This window comes from Drosophila albomicans, chromosome X (genome assembly GCF_009650485.2).
Source record: "Drosophila albomicans strain 15112-1751.03 chromosome X, ASM965048v2, whole genome shotgun sequence".
Classification (NCBI taxonomy): domain Eukaryota; kingdom Metazoa; phylum Arthropoda; class Insecta; order Diptera; family Drosophilidae; genus Drosophila; species Drosophila albomicans.
In genome coordinates this window covers 16,283,326-16,299,053 of record NC_047627.2, presented here as the reverse complement: position 1 = coordinate 16,299,053, position 15,728 = coordinate 16,283,326, and the positions used below count along the sequence as shown (strand labels likewise).

General features: G+C 37.6%; 1 protein-coding gene across 1 annotated transcript; it reads right to left on the bottom strand.

Moving 5' to 3' along the window:
* Positions 1-10,867: 10,867 nt before the first annotated feature.
* LOC117578003 (golgin subfamily A member 2-like) lies at positions 10,868-13,871 on the bottom strand. Its single transcript, XM_034263100.2, has 8 exons — positions 13,420-13,871; positions 13,130-13,352; positions 12,806-13,000; positions 12,475-12,729; positions 11,875-12,396; positions 11,711-11,806; positions 11,210-11,650; positions 10,868-11,149 (listed from the first exon to the last, which is right to left on the bottom strand). Exons 1-8 carry the CDS (start codon positions 13,728-13,730, stop codon positions 11,078-11,080), a joined length of 2,115 nt encoding a protein of 704 aa, XP_034118991.1. The 5' UTR covers positions 13,731-13,871; the 3' UTR covers positions 10,868-11,077.
* Positions 13,872-15,728: the final 1,857 nt, after the last annotated feature.

Genomic DNA, 15,728 nt, shown 5'->3' with positions numbered 1-15,728 from the left:
CAAAGAATATTTTTTTGTTCAGCTACATGTTTGTTGACAATATTATAATATCCTGTTCAAGAGTGTATGTTGTGTATATATTGTATAAAACGGACGAACGATGAACGGAAAATGGCAAATGGCAAACCGAAAACCAAAAAATGAGAAACGAAAAAGCGCGCACACACAAAGATTGTTAAATATATGTATACGTGTGTATGTGTGTGTGTATGTGTATGCAGTATGTAAGCAACAATACAAATAATAACAACAACATCGACAACAACACAAGTCGAATCAGCCAACAACAACAGCAATAACATGCAGAGAACGACAAATACAGCACAGCAAATGGAGCAGGACAACAACGTTCGTTGGAGCGAGACAACTAACCAGCTGCCGTACAGAAGGGGAGACTTCTATATACATATATATATACATATATGTGTGTGGCTGATGTCGACGAGAAGCGACAGGTAAAGCCAATGCACAAAATGTCAGCAGGTAGAGAATGCAGCTGAAAAATATTTGGCTGCACACAATGCACAATGGGCGTTGAGTCGACTATTAAGCGACTCGACTCGACTCTACTCGACTCGATGCGATTCGATTCGACTCGAATATCGTTGTGTGCTATTGAAGAGCTTTCGTTTCGCTTTTTCACACTTTTAAGCACTTTAACAGCTCAATATTGTCAATTAGCTAACGAGTTTAAATCTCCACCAGCTTAAATGTTCCAATATTCAATATGCACATTAAGCTAGATTTACATACTATGCAAAAAGAAAAGCTTAAAACTAATAGTTTAACAACACTGGTTGCTTTTATTTTATTTCTTTGTTTTTGTGCATTGTGCATATCTTGTAAACGGTATTTCATTTTTGCAAGTATTGATACACATGTGTTAATGTGAGATTATGACTTGAAACTAAAAACTTTATTTAGATATTTGGCAAATGAAACAACACTTTGCATAGTTGAACAACACTGACAGTGTTTATTTCGAAAATGCTGATAAACCAGAAGATTTGATTCATATTCTAGATAAGTTAAACTAAAGTAAAAATTGTGCTTATTTTTAGAGTGTTAGTATGCATATTCACATAGTTAACCAACACTGGCAGCATTCCTTTTGCAATCGTAGTTTTACTTTTAGAGTACTTTCAACACTATACAAAAAGGTTACTTTCAATTGAGCAAAAAAAGCTGATCACGTTGTTCACACTCAACTCAATGTGTGTTGTTAAACATATCTACAATAGTTACACAACACTGACAGTCGTGTAGTTGATAAAACACAAAAATCGTCACGTGAAACAAACATGTTTCTCTTGTTGTTGTTTTTTTGTCATAAATCAATTGACAGAGGATTTTTGTATATTAATTAATATTGCTAATTGAATTGAAAATATTGTTATTGCTGTTGTGCGTGTCTATCTCGGTATTTAGTTCTATTGAATTCAAATCACTTTTTGCAGATCGCAATCTGAATAAAATACATATGTTTGAACAGCACACACAACAAATCCCTGTACATTTGTCATAATCCTTCATCAACACGACAGAAATACATAGATGGAAGGCATCGCTGATAACCTGACAATTGCCTGCTGATGTGTGTTTCGAATTTTGATCCCTTTTTTTTTTGTGGCTTTGGGTGTTCATTTTTTTTTTGTATACATTTTTTCTATTTTTTTTGTGCCTATTCAGCAAAACTATTTGACAAATCCATATCATGGATATGCTTTTGTGCTGATACATGAGCATTATGCTAAAATAGCCCACACTTTTGTCTACTGTACGAACAAAATTCCAAAAAGCTGACCTGTGTGAGCTCCGAGGACGACGACTTGGGCTGCTTTTTGTGTCCATTGTGACTCGGTGATGGTGTGGCGCCAGCTTCATTGGCAACGGCCACAAAATTGGGTTCTGGCTTGACTGCAATTCTCTTTTATTATTATTATTATTATTACTATGCTACCCTGTAAAATGCGAGTGTGTCAAAATGCAATGTCATCCGAGTATTCGAAGCTATCAATGATTTATTTGCAAAACAACAATTTCGCAAAAGTTTCACCATCGATAGTTTATCTTGTCACTTTGAGTATGCTACAAATTTCATGAGTACAACACCAGAATCGTACATATGCTATATCTATATATCTATGTACATATATACATACATATTTACTAGTCATTGTCAGTTGTGCAGGGTTTTCAGCTAGGCGCATTTCACATTTTCTCTATTGACGATTTTATTTCGCTTTTGTTCTTTATTTCGTTTTATTTCGGGTGTGTTACAGTTATACTTTTCGACATATTTTATATGCACACACACACATCGAAAGGAGGAAAGGGAAAAGGGAAAGGCAGCTGAAGCAAGCAGAGCATTTATTATGCTACCTGCCCAAATATACAACATGGAGCGAATTGGAGCAGCTCTTTAATTGTCTTCTATGGCCCCCTGACCGAACTGTAATAAATCTGCTTCGATTGTCAACTTTTGCTTTTGCTTTTGCTTTTGCAATATGGTATATACACCGTGTCCTGGCGTGTCCTTTTTCGACCCGTTCACTTTTGAAAAATTTACAAAGAAAGACTATTCAGTTTATTCTAAAACAAAGCACAAATCTTAATCTTTATGCCTTTTTATACCCGCTACCCATAGGGTAGAAGGGTATTATAACTTTGTGCCGGCAGGAAATGTATGTAACATGTAGAAGGAGACATCTCCGACCCTATAAAGTATATATATTCTTGATCAGCGTCAACAGCCGAGACGATATAGCCATGTCCGTCTGTCCGTCTGTGTGTCTGTCCGTATGAAACACTGGATCTCAGAGACTATAAGAGATAGAGCTATAATTTTTTTCGACAGCATTTGTTATGTTTGCACGCAGATCAAGTTTGTTTCAAATTTTTGCCACGCCCACTTCCGCCCCCGCAATTCAAAAAAATCGAATAATAAGCGTAAATTTAAAGCTAGAGTTCCGAATGTTGGTATATATAATAACTACTATAGTAGTTATGATTTCTGAAAATTTGGTTGCGATCAGATAAAAATTGTCGAAGTTATTAAAGAAATACTTTGTATGGACAAAAACGCCTACTTACTAGGGGTCTTAGTTGCTTTGGCTGACAATCTGGTATATTGTGCCGTCTATGGTATATATTGAATGGTGTACTATATCTATCTATCTGTTTGGTATAAACATACCATTTGGTATATTTTTAGTATTTTTTTTTAGTATTTTCGGTATATTTTGAAAATGATACCGCAATATTTTGCCTTTATTAAAAATGGGTAGCGGGTATCTCACAGTCGAGCACACTCGACTGTAACTTTCTTACTTGTTAAATTTATTTCTACTTTACTTTACTTTTATAATGACATTTTTCATAATATTACATTAACTCTTCAAATGACTAAAACATATGTGAATAGGTCTTTTACAGTCTCCTCGATTACTCGTTTTTTTTTTTTTTTTTTTTTGTTTTTTTTTTTTTTTTTTGTGGCCGTTGAACACATTGCGCGCATAATTCTCATTTCGTTTGGCAGTCGAAGAGTGTGCAAAATTATGCAAATTTTCGCTTTGATTATAAGTATTTTTAGTGCTGGGTTCTCTTTTATTTTTTTTTAGTGGGCGGAGGTTTTATTTTTGGGTTTGAATAAATGGAAGTAGCTTTTGCAAGCTTTGGTCCTTCCGTCTGATGGCCTTGAAGTAACCGATGGCGAGTAACCAGTTTTGCAAAACTTTAAGTCAAATTCGGGTTTTTAGCCATGGCTCATTCACATAATTCAAAAGCTCTCTGTATGGCCAGCCAGCCATCCAGCCAGGCAAATCAGTTAGAACCTCTCTTGCCACACACACCACACAAATAATCAAAATTTATTGCTCAAATTAGTGCAAATATTTCACAGCACATTTTGCTGAGAAATGGAAATGGAGATGGAGATGGAGGTGGAGATGAAGAGCTGAGAGCGGGAGGAACACATTTTGGGGGATTTGTTAGGTAGAACAATTTGTATGCAGCGTTGCAATTAGAAATTTCTGACATTAATAAGCAGCAATTTGTGCACATGACACCCAAGCAAGCAGGCAGGCAGTCAAAACAGTCTAAAGCTGAAACTGGAGTTAACAGCTGGAGGAAATATTACGAAAAACACACAGACACACACACACACACACACACAAGTTGTGAGACAAAAATGTGGCAATTAGTTAGTCTGGATCCAAAACTTGGCTCCGTTTTTGAAGCGAAGGCGGCGCTAACAAGCGAAACTCCCAAAAAAGAACAAGTCATAAATATCATTTAATTTGCATTTCAATTGTGAGTACAGTCACCATAGCAGCTCACAGAATCTATCAATAATGAGCTGCCCAAGAGAAGAAAAAAAAGTTTTGCGTTCTCCTGGATTTTAGTTTCTGAAACCAACTGGTATTTCAGGATTTTAGTTGTCCAAAGCTGTTCCTTGCCTTTAGCACTTAAATATTTATAACGAGACATTTTGCTCCACTCCTAAAGACCATAATTCCCAAAGCGAGACAACGAGAGAGAGTCTAAAGGGTTTTGCTGTAAGTGAATAATTCCACATGGCATGAGACTTTTATGGCAATTCCAGCAAAAAAAAATTTGAATAGGCTCCTTTGATAATAATAATAACGTAATGTGCTCTAAATTTAGACAAAAGATTGCGCCAGTGAAACTGATCTGTAAGTTAATACACACAGTATTAAGTCGACAATTTGCCAAGAGAAAACAAAAAATATAAACATCAAAGTCAAAGGTTTTCTTATCGTATTTCAAAGACACATGTAAATATTATTTGCGATAAAATCAATTCTCAGAAACTTTCAATTTACATACATACATAGTATATGACATGATGGTTAACGAACTCTAATAAGCGCTCACATAATACTAATTTATCGACAACATATCGATAATTAGCGGTGGCTCCAAATCATCGATACACAGTGCACTGATATGCTTAATTGCATTTTCAGTTCTAAAGCAAAATGAATGTAAAAAAAATCGAATGATTTATTTGACATAGAAATGCTATTGCACAGCATATTATTGTTTTTCGCAAACGAACATATTTATAAATAATCAGACTGAATTATAATTTATTGTTTTTAGCTAAGAACTGTTTATGGAATTCAATGGAAATTGAATTGTGAAGTGGATAATAAGGGAGGAAGAGAGGGGAGACAGGCAATGCCGTTGGGTAACATTTCACATCCACAAATGGCCATCTCCAGAGATTGGCTTTTAAGAATGCTTCTCAATTTGCCGCAGAGCCTCTAACAATTTACGTTACTTATACAATATATACAGTATGTCAAGAAACTCTTTACACACTGAAAAAAACACATATTTTTTGACTTTGCATGCAAAAATAACGCCTTTAGTTATTATTTTTCAATTTTTTTTTAATGCAGATCTATTATTTAGCAAATTTCAAATTAGTATGTACAAAAATAAAAACAATACAACGAAAGGGAACATTTTAAATCAACAAAATATGAGTTTACACATTTTTGACACTGTCAAGAAAGTGTTTACACACTTTAGTTTTCGATTCTGTTTTGTTCTATTTTTCGTAAAAACTGTACTTTATTGTTAACTATGCTTATGCACTATTCGCTATTTTTGCATTCCTTTTCATTCAATTGCGAAATCTTGCTACGCACTTGTCAAAAAGCTGATTTTTAAATTATTTAACATACCTGGAGCTGGTTTGACTCTTGACGTTACCCAATTGACTTATTAAAGTCACAAAATTGGAAAATCTGTAGCTTAGCTAGTGGAGCTGATTAGGGTATCGCGAAAAATAATTTATAATGCTCCTAATCGAGCCGAAAATGAAGACAAACTGCAAGCAAAGTGTGGAAATGGTCGAAAAATGGATATTGACGAGCGAGCATACCGCCTTAAAATGGGCAAGGTCCGTCAAAACCCCCAAATTTTGATCAGGACCCTTGCCAAGGAGTTGGAAGAAGGGTGTGACACGGTCAATTCACGTGAAACCCTCCGGCAACTAATTCTGCGGAGCAAACACTCTTCAACCGTTGAAACGGTTGCGCGTAAGAGGCCGCTGCTTTCGAAAGTAAATGTTGAAAACGCTTAAATTTTGGCTTTTAACATGAAAATCACGCCGGACAACTATTGGGATGACGTCGTATTCTATGTCCAAACCAAAAAAAATGCTATACTACAATGATTGACCAACTAGAGTATGGCACAAGCCGTTAACAGCCTTACATCAGCGCAACATCATTCTGACAGTAAAATTGGGAAAATAGTATTTGTTCCGCAGAATTAGTTGCCGGACGGTTTCATGTGAATTGATCGTGTCACACCCTTCTTCCAACTCCTTGGCAAGGTCCTGATCAAAATTTGGGGTTTTGACGGACCTTGCCCATTTTAAGGCGGTATGCTCGCTCGTCAATATCCATTTTTCGACCATTTCCACACTTTGCTTGCAGTTTGTCTTCATTTTCGGCTCGATTAGGAGCATTATAAATTATTTTTCGCGATACCCTAATCAGCTCCACTAGCTAAGCTACAGATTTTCCAATTTTGTGACTTTAATAAGTCAATTGGGTAACGTCAAGAGTCAAACCAGCTCCAGGTATGTTAAATAATTTAAAAATCAGCTTTTTGACAAGTGCGTAGCAAGATTTCGCAATTGAATGAAAAGGAATGCAAAAATAGCGAATAGTGCATAAGCATAGTTAACAATAAAGTACAGTTTTTACGAAAAATAGAACAAAACAGAATCGAAAACTAAAGTGTGTAAACACTTTCTTGACAGTGTCAAAAATGTGTAAAACTCATATTTTGTTGATTTAAAATGTTCCCTTTCGTTGTATTGTTTTTATTTTTGTACATACTAATTTGAAATTTGCTAAATAATAGATCTGCATTAAAAAAATATTGAAAAATAATAATTAAAGGCATTATTTTTGCATGCAAAGTCAAAAAATATGTGTTTTTTTCAGTGTGTAAAGAGTTTCTTGACATACTGTACATATGTAAGTACACGTATTCGCTTATGTATGCAGACACAGACACACATACATACATATATAGATACCTACATACATACATACATACATATGTATGTAAGGACAACTCAAATGAAACGAGACGCGGCTCCTAATCACGCGGCGGCGACGCCAATTTTATGGCCCCCCGGCTATAGGCGCCGCCTTGGCCCGTGCCATAAACAAAACAGTAGCCATGACCAAGAAGAAAGCCAGGGGAGATTGGGGGGCTACGTTTCAGCTCAGCAGCAAAGTCGAAAGCCCTGGCATTTTCTTCTGTACCGCAACAGCTGCTGCCCCGACAGGCAGAAAAAAAAAACAAAAAAAAATTAAGTGAGTAAAATGTTGACAACAAAAAGAATCGATATGTGGCATACTCAGTGAAGTGATATTTAGTATCGATATCAGTGTGGTATATCTACTTTAGCCCGTCAGTATATTTTTAAAATTTCAGTCATTGGATATCTCGTATTGAATTGGATGTACATAATGTACAATGTACTAAATGAAAGCTACATTTTGGAAATAAACCACAAAAATGGAATGGCATATTTATTTGGCTTACCTGTATATCTAAACCATTGAGCATACCGCATTTCGAGCACGTTCACAGGGTATAGAAAGCAGAGAAAGGACCCAAATGCTGCAAAACCCAGACTCCTTGACTTAGGCGTGTACCCAAAAATAAAAAGCAAAGTTAACAAGTTGTTGCCTTTTGTGTTAGATATAAAGTATATAGACCTTGTAGAAGTGAGTATGTATGTATGTGTGCATTGTGGGTGTACTTACTATATATACATTTCAATGTGGCTTTAGAGTTATGGGGCGATGTGCAGATTTCGGTTATCTCTTTGTCGCCGCCACCGTCGCCGCCGCCGGTAAATGGCCAACAAGCAAATTTTGAACTGCTCATCATCTTTTTGTTAGGCCACCTCTCGTTCTCTTTCATTTTCTTCCTGTCTTTTCTTTTCGCGTTCGTGTATTTTGTCTTTTTTATTTTTGGGGTTTTTTTTGCTTTGTTGTTGGTGGCTGCCTTAATATAAATTCGTTAACGTTAACCTTTTGGCAGCTGGCTTGTGTTATCCTAAATCAACAATGCCTGCAACAAGGACCTCCTAAGTAAGGAGTTGCGCCTGCCTTCAATTGTGCCAATTGCCTGCCGCTTGTCAGTTAATCAAAGTAAAAGCTCCCTCTCCGCCTTCTCGCTCACCATGCTGATACACACAAACCGTTAAGCTATGATCGACTACAATTTACTTGTTAGCACTTTTGCACTTGTAGCAATTAAAATAGCAACTGAAAAGTGTGACCTGCAGTGTTGCACTTAAATTTAGTGTTGGTATATTTTATTTTATTACAGAATTTTATCTAGTATTAAATACAAACCAATTGATTTGCCATTAAATGTACATGCCTTTAGTGTCCTCTACTTCTGTCGAGTATAAAGTTTTTTTTTTCTAAAAAAACAGCAAAATAATAATAATAACAAAGCCGACAGCAGATATTTAGGGGACTCGAACGGGACTCTGATTTCAGCACAGGATATAAGTTGTTGTTGTCTGGCGCGCCGCCAAAAAGCGTTTGGCATAGAAAACAATGCTGCGCATTCCGTTACTCATTGTTGTTGTTGTTGCTTGCTTTTGCATTCTTTTTGGTTTTTGTTTTGGGTCCGATTTCGCCTTACTTTTCTATGCGACCATATTTTAGCGCATCGATGGCGAAATATTTTTCAATTTTTCAACACATTTGGCTGGCAGCAGCAAAATGCTGCTCATATTTTTAGAAGCTGTCAACATATATCTTACAGTAGACCAAGGGGTGGAGTAGGGGCGACGAGGCGATTGCTGCGTGTGCATTTCTGGCGATGATGTTGCAGCTGCTGGCAACAATAACAACAACGACGACAACAAACAACAACATTGCAAACAAGACTTTATGCAAGTGCGCTCATGCCATGGCCACGCCCCCTGACAGAGTATGCTGATTGACAAAGGCTAAAGGGAGACGGGGGATAAGAGTGCTGCTGTGTTGTAGCTATGGGACTAGAGGTGGTAAATGGGGGAGGGGGAGCACGAACGACAGTCAACATCAAACAACATGGCATAAAAATCAGCGCCAACGCTCGCCGAGTTCGCTGGCTCGTAAATGGGCAAAACACTTTTACAAAGTGCAGCTCTCTCACACACACACGCACTCACATGCACAAAGTGAATATGAGGTGGGTGTGAGAGTGAGAGGGAGATGAACACTTGCTTGCTAACGCAATGGCGCCGCACTTAACACTCAACAATCGCGCCATCTCTCTCTCTCCCTCTGAGGTTCTGTCTTGCTATCGCGCGCAGCGTTGCGCTTGAGGTGATGATTTTGGAGAGTGGCGCGCGTTTTCCGCGCGATTTGATGGCGCTTTTGGCAGCGCATTTTGATTGCTGCCTGGCCTCAGCAATTAAAGTCGCCTCGTAAAGCTCAATGTTCAAGTCGTGACACGCACAGAGCTCAACCTCACAATCTACATGTGTGTGTGGGTTGTTGCGTGCGTACGTGTGCCTCTCTGCATGTGTGTGTGTGTGTGCGTGTATGTTTGATTTCAATTTAGTTGGGTTATTGCTTTGGTCGACCGGCCACAAAAAATAATAAGCCAAATAGGCATAAAGTAGAACGATCTCTGCCTTTTGCACTTCCTCGTCGCAATTCGCTCGTCTGTTCGCAATTGCCCAAAAAAAACCCACAAGCACACACACACACACAAACGAGCCACAACTCACAAACCAGTGTTGTCAAATTCTAGCCATAAGTAGCAGCTAAATGAGGCGTTACAAAAAAGCTATCGTTAAAACTGGATATTTAAAGCATCTCAAGCGTTTAAATATTTTTTGACAGCGCTTAACTTCAATGTTGAAAAGAATTTAATTAAGTATGCATAAAAACAGCTAATTAATTATAAGAAAAAGCCGCTTTAATGGAAGCCAAGTGGCCTTTAAAAATGGTCTGACTTGGCGTAAAAAAAGCTAGAGTGGCAACACCGCAGCACATCCCACATAACCTCCGACGACCTGCAAGCCGAACAGCCAAAAACCGAAGCGACAAAGCATTTTGCTAGCCTAGTACTCGGTCTCGGTCACACATTGCATGCCAATTGATGATGGGATGGGGAGAGGGAGTGCGAGGAGGTGCACTGGCATGTGAAAATGCGTTCAATTGAAACTGGGTTACAGCTTAGGGGTTTCTCGGGTTATGGGCTATATGAGCTTATGGGTTATATGGCTAATGGCGCAGATTGGATGTTTCTTCTACCATTTTTCCTCTGCTTATTTCTTTTACATTCTTTTTTTTTTTTGGCAATGGCAATGGCCAAAAATTGTTCACCGCTTGTTTTTTGTATGTGCTCAACCATCGAGGTCAGCTGATTGAAAATACATACATATAGTATATAAACATACATATGGATGTACACAGATGACGATGATGATGATAATGGCATTGATGATTAGAGCCAATAGAGTCCTCGCCGTCTAATTGATTGGCTGACATGGAATGTTGGCTGGTTCCTGACTGGATTGGGTGACATTTTGATTGATTGTTAAATAATTTTAATTGCTTTGCCCAGCGACTTCTTGGCCTTGAGGTTAATCGATTGATTGATGGCCTAATTGAAACTATAATTGCACTTTTGAAGGTCAGACCATTTAAAAGTGAACACGATCAAATTTGATAACAATCAACTAAACGCACAACGTAAATAGTATTAATCAACCGTTCAATAAACAACCAAACACACAGCCGCTAGGTCACATCAATCATTTACAAATCGTTTGTTTGATAATCGATTATCTTTACTTCAATATTTGTTTAGTTAAATTGGCATTTAACGCCTTGACATATACTAAATACAAATGATTAATCAATTGAAATGTTATTGAAAAGATACAAATAGATAAAGAGAGTACTATTCCTATTAGTAAAGTAAGTAAATTAGCAGTTTGTTTCTTTTCAAATACTTATGTGTCAGAAGTATTGAAAGAAATATTTAACACTTCAACTTCTCTTTAGATATTCTTAACGTAATCGAATACGTTAGTTATCGGCACGTCTTCATCAGTAAACTTCTTCTTTGCGACCTTAAAGCAAAATTATTTACAATTAGATTGATCAATCAAATGGTCAGATCAGCAACGTACCGTTTTTTTCGATTTTGGCTTCCACAATCCCACATCGTCGTCATCGGAATCTGAGTTGAATTCTGAATCATTTAAAAGTTTAAAAGTTCTGCGCTTAGTTTGTCTACGAGGTCTGACTGATTTTGCAGCTTTTGCAGATGCAGCTGGTGCCGTTGATGATGATGTTGATGGCTCTGTAGTAATTGCTGCTGGAGCGGATGCTACGATTGCTGCTGCAATTTTTGAAATACTGTCGTCCGACGCGGCATCAATTTCCACGACATCAACAGGCTGCTTCTGCTGTTGCTGGGTTATAGCCATATTATTATCGACCATCAACTCGAGTGTGCCATTGGTCTTGGCTTTGTTCTGCTCGCAATTGAGGATTGTGGCGCTGCCAACAGGCTGACCAAAGACTTGGCGCACATGGCTAATCTTGTACTTAAGCTCCGTTATAATTGCCTGTCGATTGAATAGATAGAAAGCTTAACATTAGCTCATTAAAATGCAAACAAAGCTCACATTTTTAGACTTCTCCATGTTGATGTAATTCTTCTTTTGAGCATCCAAGTCATCTTGCTGCTGCTTTAGCTTATCCTGCTGTTCTTTTGTTGTTTTCTGAAAAATGAAATAAGTTTGTTAATAATTCGAATTAAGTTTACGTATTAATGTTAGTTTTGGGAAACCTCGTGAAGTTCCTTTAAGTTATCAAATTCTTTTGCCGAATTTGTTTGTTCATCACTCAGCTTCTTGATGCGTGCCAATAACTCCAGCTCCACTTGATTGAACTGCTCCTGGCGCTCGTCCATTAGATGTTCGCATATTTTAAGGTCATTTTGTAGTGCCTCATTTTCTTGGTGATTATTTGCCTTTAGTTCGGTGATGTTGGTTTTAAGCGCTGCGATGTCCTCTTCGTAATTCTTTTCCTTGCTCTTGAATTCTTTAGTCACATCCTCAATGAAAGCTAAGAGCTCATCAATCTTGGCATCTTTAACTTTCGCTTCGCTCTCAAATCGTTCTACTGTCAAAAGCGTCTCCCTGGACACCTCGTTGTTGTGTTTCTGTTGCTCAAAATGACGCGTCTCGGCCTCTTTCAAACTTTGCTTTGTCAGACTCAGCTCAGCCACATAACGATCATTCTCAGCAACTTGGCGATGAAAGTTGGCTTTCATTTGTTGCACGCCCAACTCCAGCGAAGATATTTCTGCCTAAAATTAATTATTATATATACCATTGACAATTACTATATTATAATATAATATTACTATATTAATAATTGTATGTACCTGTTTCTGCTGAATCTGTGCCCTCAATCTATCTGTGATTTCCATTGTTTCTTGCTCAAGTTCTTGCTGCCTTTTTATATAACTTGCCCCAGCCTGGGCATGTTTTTGTTCCATTTCCATAGTTAAATTGGCACTCTCCTTCAACTTCATTTCTAGTTCGGCTACTTTTTGTTCGCATTGTGCACCGTCCTTGATCTTTGCAGCATAGTTTTCCGTTAGCTGCTGCAATTCGCCTTTTAATCCTGATAGCTCAACCTTCAAGACGTGATTAAAGTTATTATTGAACGAAAAGTTTGTATTAACATCGGAATGTATTCGGTATTGTACGTACGTCTTTCTCCTGCAGCTCGTTTTCATGGTAACGTTCCAGCTCTATTTGTTTCACCTCAAAATTTGTTTGCATCTGCATGTTTTCCTGCTGAAGTTGCGCCAGTTTCATCTCAGTTACAGCCAATTGGGCATCCTTCTGGCCAAGCTCTTCTCCTAATTTAGCAATCATTTCTTGACTCTTTTCCTCCTCTTTCAGCTAAGTAATTAGAAGAAACAACAAAATAAGTGTGTATTAAATATATATAAAATATCTAGCTTCATTACAATCAAAAGACAAGATATTTACAAACATATAAATACTATATAAGGATACCGATGTATTTACCTGAGTCAACAAGATCTCATTGCGTTTTTGACTTGCCGAAAGATCGCTTTTAAGCCTGTTCAAGTCGAGATTCATGTTGGCGAAGCGTTCATCGTAGTCGGTTTCGAATGAAGTGAACATCGCATTGAATTTATCATAGCTGTGCTTTAGATTCTGCTTTTCTTCAGTAACTTTAGCATAATTCATCTTTAGCTGCTCAGCTTGTTGCTCCATTTCCGCCACACTAAAAAGCAAAGCAAAAATTATTTTAATGCAATAAATAGATGAACACATTTACATGATTCACTTACACATTCTTTAATTTAGCGTTTTCTTGGTTGCACTCGGCCACCGTCATTTTCATTTTATAAAATTGTTCGGCCATTTCGTTCGAATCTTTTTTTGCCGACTCTATCGATAGCTTGTGTTGCTTCAAATAGTAAATAAGCACATTTTCGTTGCTGCTTGGATCGTCTTTTGCAACCATTGATTTCTGCCTCTCCTGTTTATCGTTGTTGTTGGTCGCCATTTTTGTTATACCATTCCCGTTGTCTCCACGACGCATCTGCGGCGGATAAGGCTGCGGCTGTTTTACTTCTTTTTGCAATTTCACTTTCGGCATGTTCTCCAAGTTTTCCTATCAATTGTAGCTTTTCGTAAAATATAGCAGAATATTTTAAATGAATATTATTTGGAAAAGTCGATTTTTCACTGAGCCAAAGACACGATCAAAGTGACGCCGACGAAAAGCACTAACGGAAAGTGGAAAAGTTGTCGGTGTGACCACAATATTCCAATATACCAATCGCCAATTAAAAAGTGCAACCCTGAATGGCTTACCAAAAATAAAACAATAGCTAAAAATCCCTTGACTGCTATTATTCAATTAATATAATTAATTAATTATAAAATTTGCTGTATTTAATTTAAACTATGTACATATGTATCCCTAGCGATATTTTCAAGGGCTGCTGGCGCTGGAAACGAGGACGACGACTATAGTGGTGCCATCTATTATGCACAGTATTTTTTATTAAATATACAATTAATAAATAAAGCCATGTACAAAATGGTATTACAGTTAAATAAAAACAGCAAGTGTGACAGCTGCAGCAGCTTTTTTAAATAATTATTGTTACTATAATTTTCAGTCTTAACAAATAGCTTGATAAGAATTGTTAAACAGATTTATTGATTTTAAATCACAATTAACACAGTTGGTATATTTTTATTTGCATTATACCAACTGATGCCGATAACAGATTAATCGAGCATGCAGCGACTGATGTTGTCAATCGATTAACAGTCTGCAATGCAACGCTTAATTCAATTATATTTATTTGCATCTTAACGTCTATTATTTGCAAACAGCTCGTAATCCATTTTCAATTGAGTTGAGTGATATTGAGTATGTAATTTGAAGTAAATGAAATCCTTGCAAGACAGAGTGTGTAGTGTATGTAGTACAATTGATATGAGGACAAATGTGAGTGGCAAACTGTCGATAACCGTTTTGATGTTTGCTTGCATGCCGAGCTTTAAATGATTTTACAAAACGAAAACTGCCATTCCGCTGATGTATTGAATGTATGTATGTATGTCAATTGCTCTATAAGATGGTACTTCTGTAACATTAATCCGATTTCAACTTTGATTAGCATTTTGCAAAACACATTTACATAGTAGTGTGCGTCGAGCCAAGCCAAGAATGATTGATTGGCGAGCGAGACCAAGCGAGAGAGAGAGAGAGAGAGGGAGAGAGAATGAGAGTTGTGTTATCCACTTAACCATCCATCACCATCAGAGCCAGACGCAGCACGTTCAACGCCCAGTCACAATTCAATAAAGCTAAAGCCACAACAGCATTCCCAGCTCATGGCCGCACTACACTCTCCACACACTCTCACAACTCACACTCCACAGTCTCCGCAACAACCATTGCTAATTGTATTATAGAGGGACAAACGCCACAATCCTTTCAGGCGCCTCCAACCGCAGCGGCAGCAACAACAACAACAACAAGAACAACTGTAAGAGCAGCAGCAGCAGCCAAAGTAAGTGTAACTGTAATTGTAACTGTAACAATAACAATTCAACACAATGATATATTTTGGCGACATAAGCCGACTCTCTTCCAACTCCCCACTCCACTCATTTGCTCGGTTTAATCACAAACAAATGCGTCCGGGGCCGTTTTACGGCTCGCATTCCGGGCGAAATGACAAAACGTTACATTTTACCCGCTATTAATTTTGCGAAAAATATTCAAAAACCAAACAGCGAAACTTTTGGTTTCATCTGTTTTGCTAACAACAGCAGCAGCAACAACAACAACTGTAACCATATTTTGACTGTACAAATATTATTCGAATCGGTTTTGCTGGGTGTTGGGTGGTAGGGGACGGCTTTTGCGGTGGATGTGGTGGGAAGTACTGTGGTGGTTTCTCTTTTACAGGTTCCGTTTTGTTTTCGTGCATTGAGAGAGCAGCACACAAAAATAATTATCAGTGCGCTGTGATTTGCGTTTGCAACAACAGCAACGAAACGTTAAATCACTTACTTACGCTACGTTTATCCAAAATGCTCGTTCCCTCTTTCTCTTGCTCTTTCTCTCTCTTTC

What these genes read in the sequence shown, in the direction of transcription:
- LOC117578003 (XM_034263100.2), bottom strand. Translation starts at nt 13,730, where the DNA reads ATGCCGAAAGTGAAATTGCAAAAAGAAGTAAAACAGCCGCAGCCTTAT. An exon ending in ACTTAAAGGAACTTCACGAG is followed by an intron (nt 11,807 to 11,874) that starts GTTTCCCAAAAC and finishes TTCATTTTTCAG; the next exon opens with AAAACAACAAAAGAACAGCA. An exon ending in ACATGGAGAAGTCTAAAAAT is followed by an intron (nt 11,651 to 11,710) that starts GTGAGCTTTGTT and finishes TTCAATCGACAG; the next exon opens with GCAATTATAACGGAGCTTAA.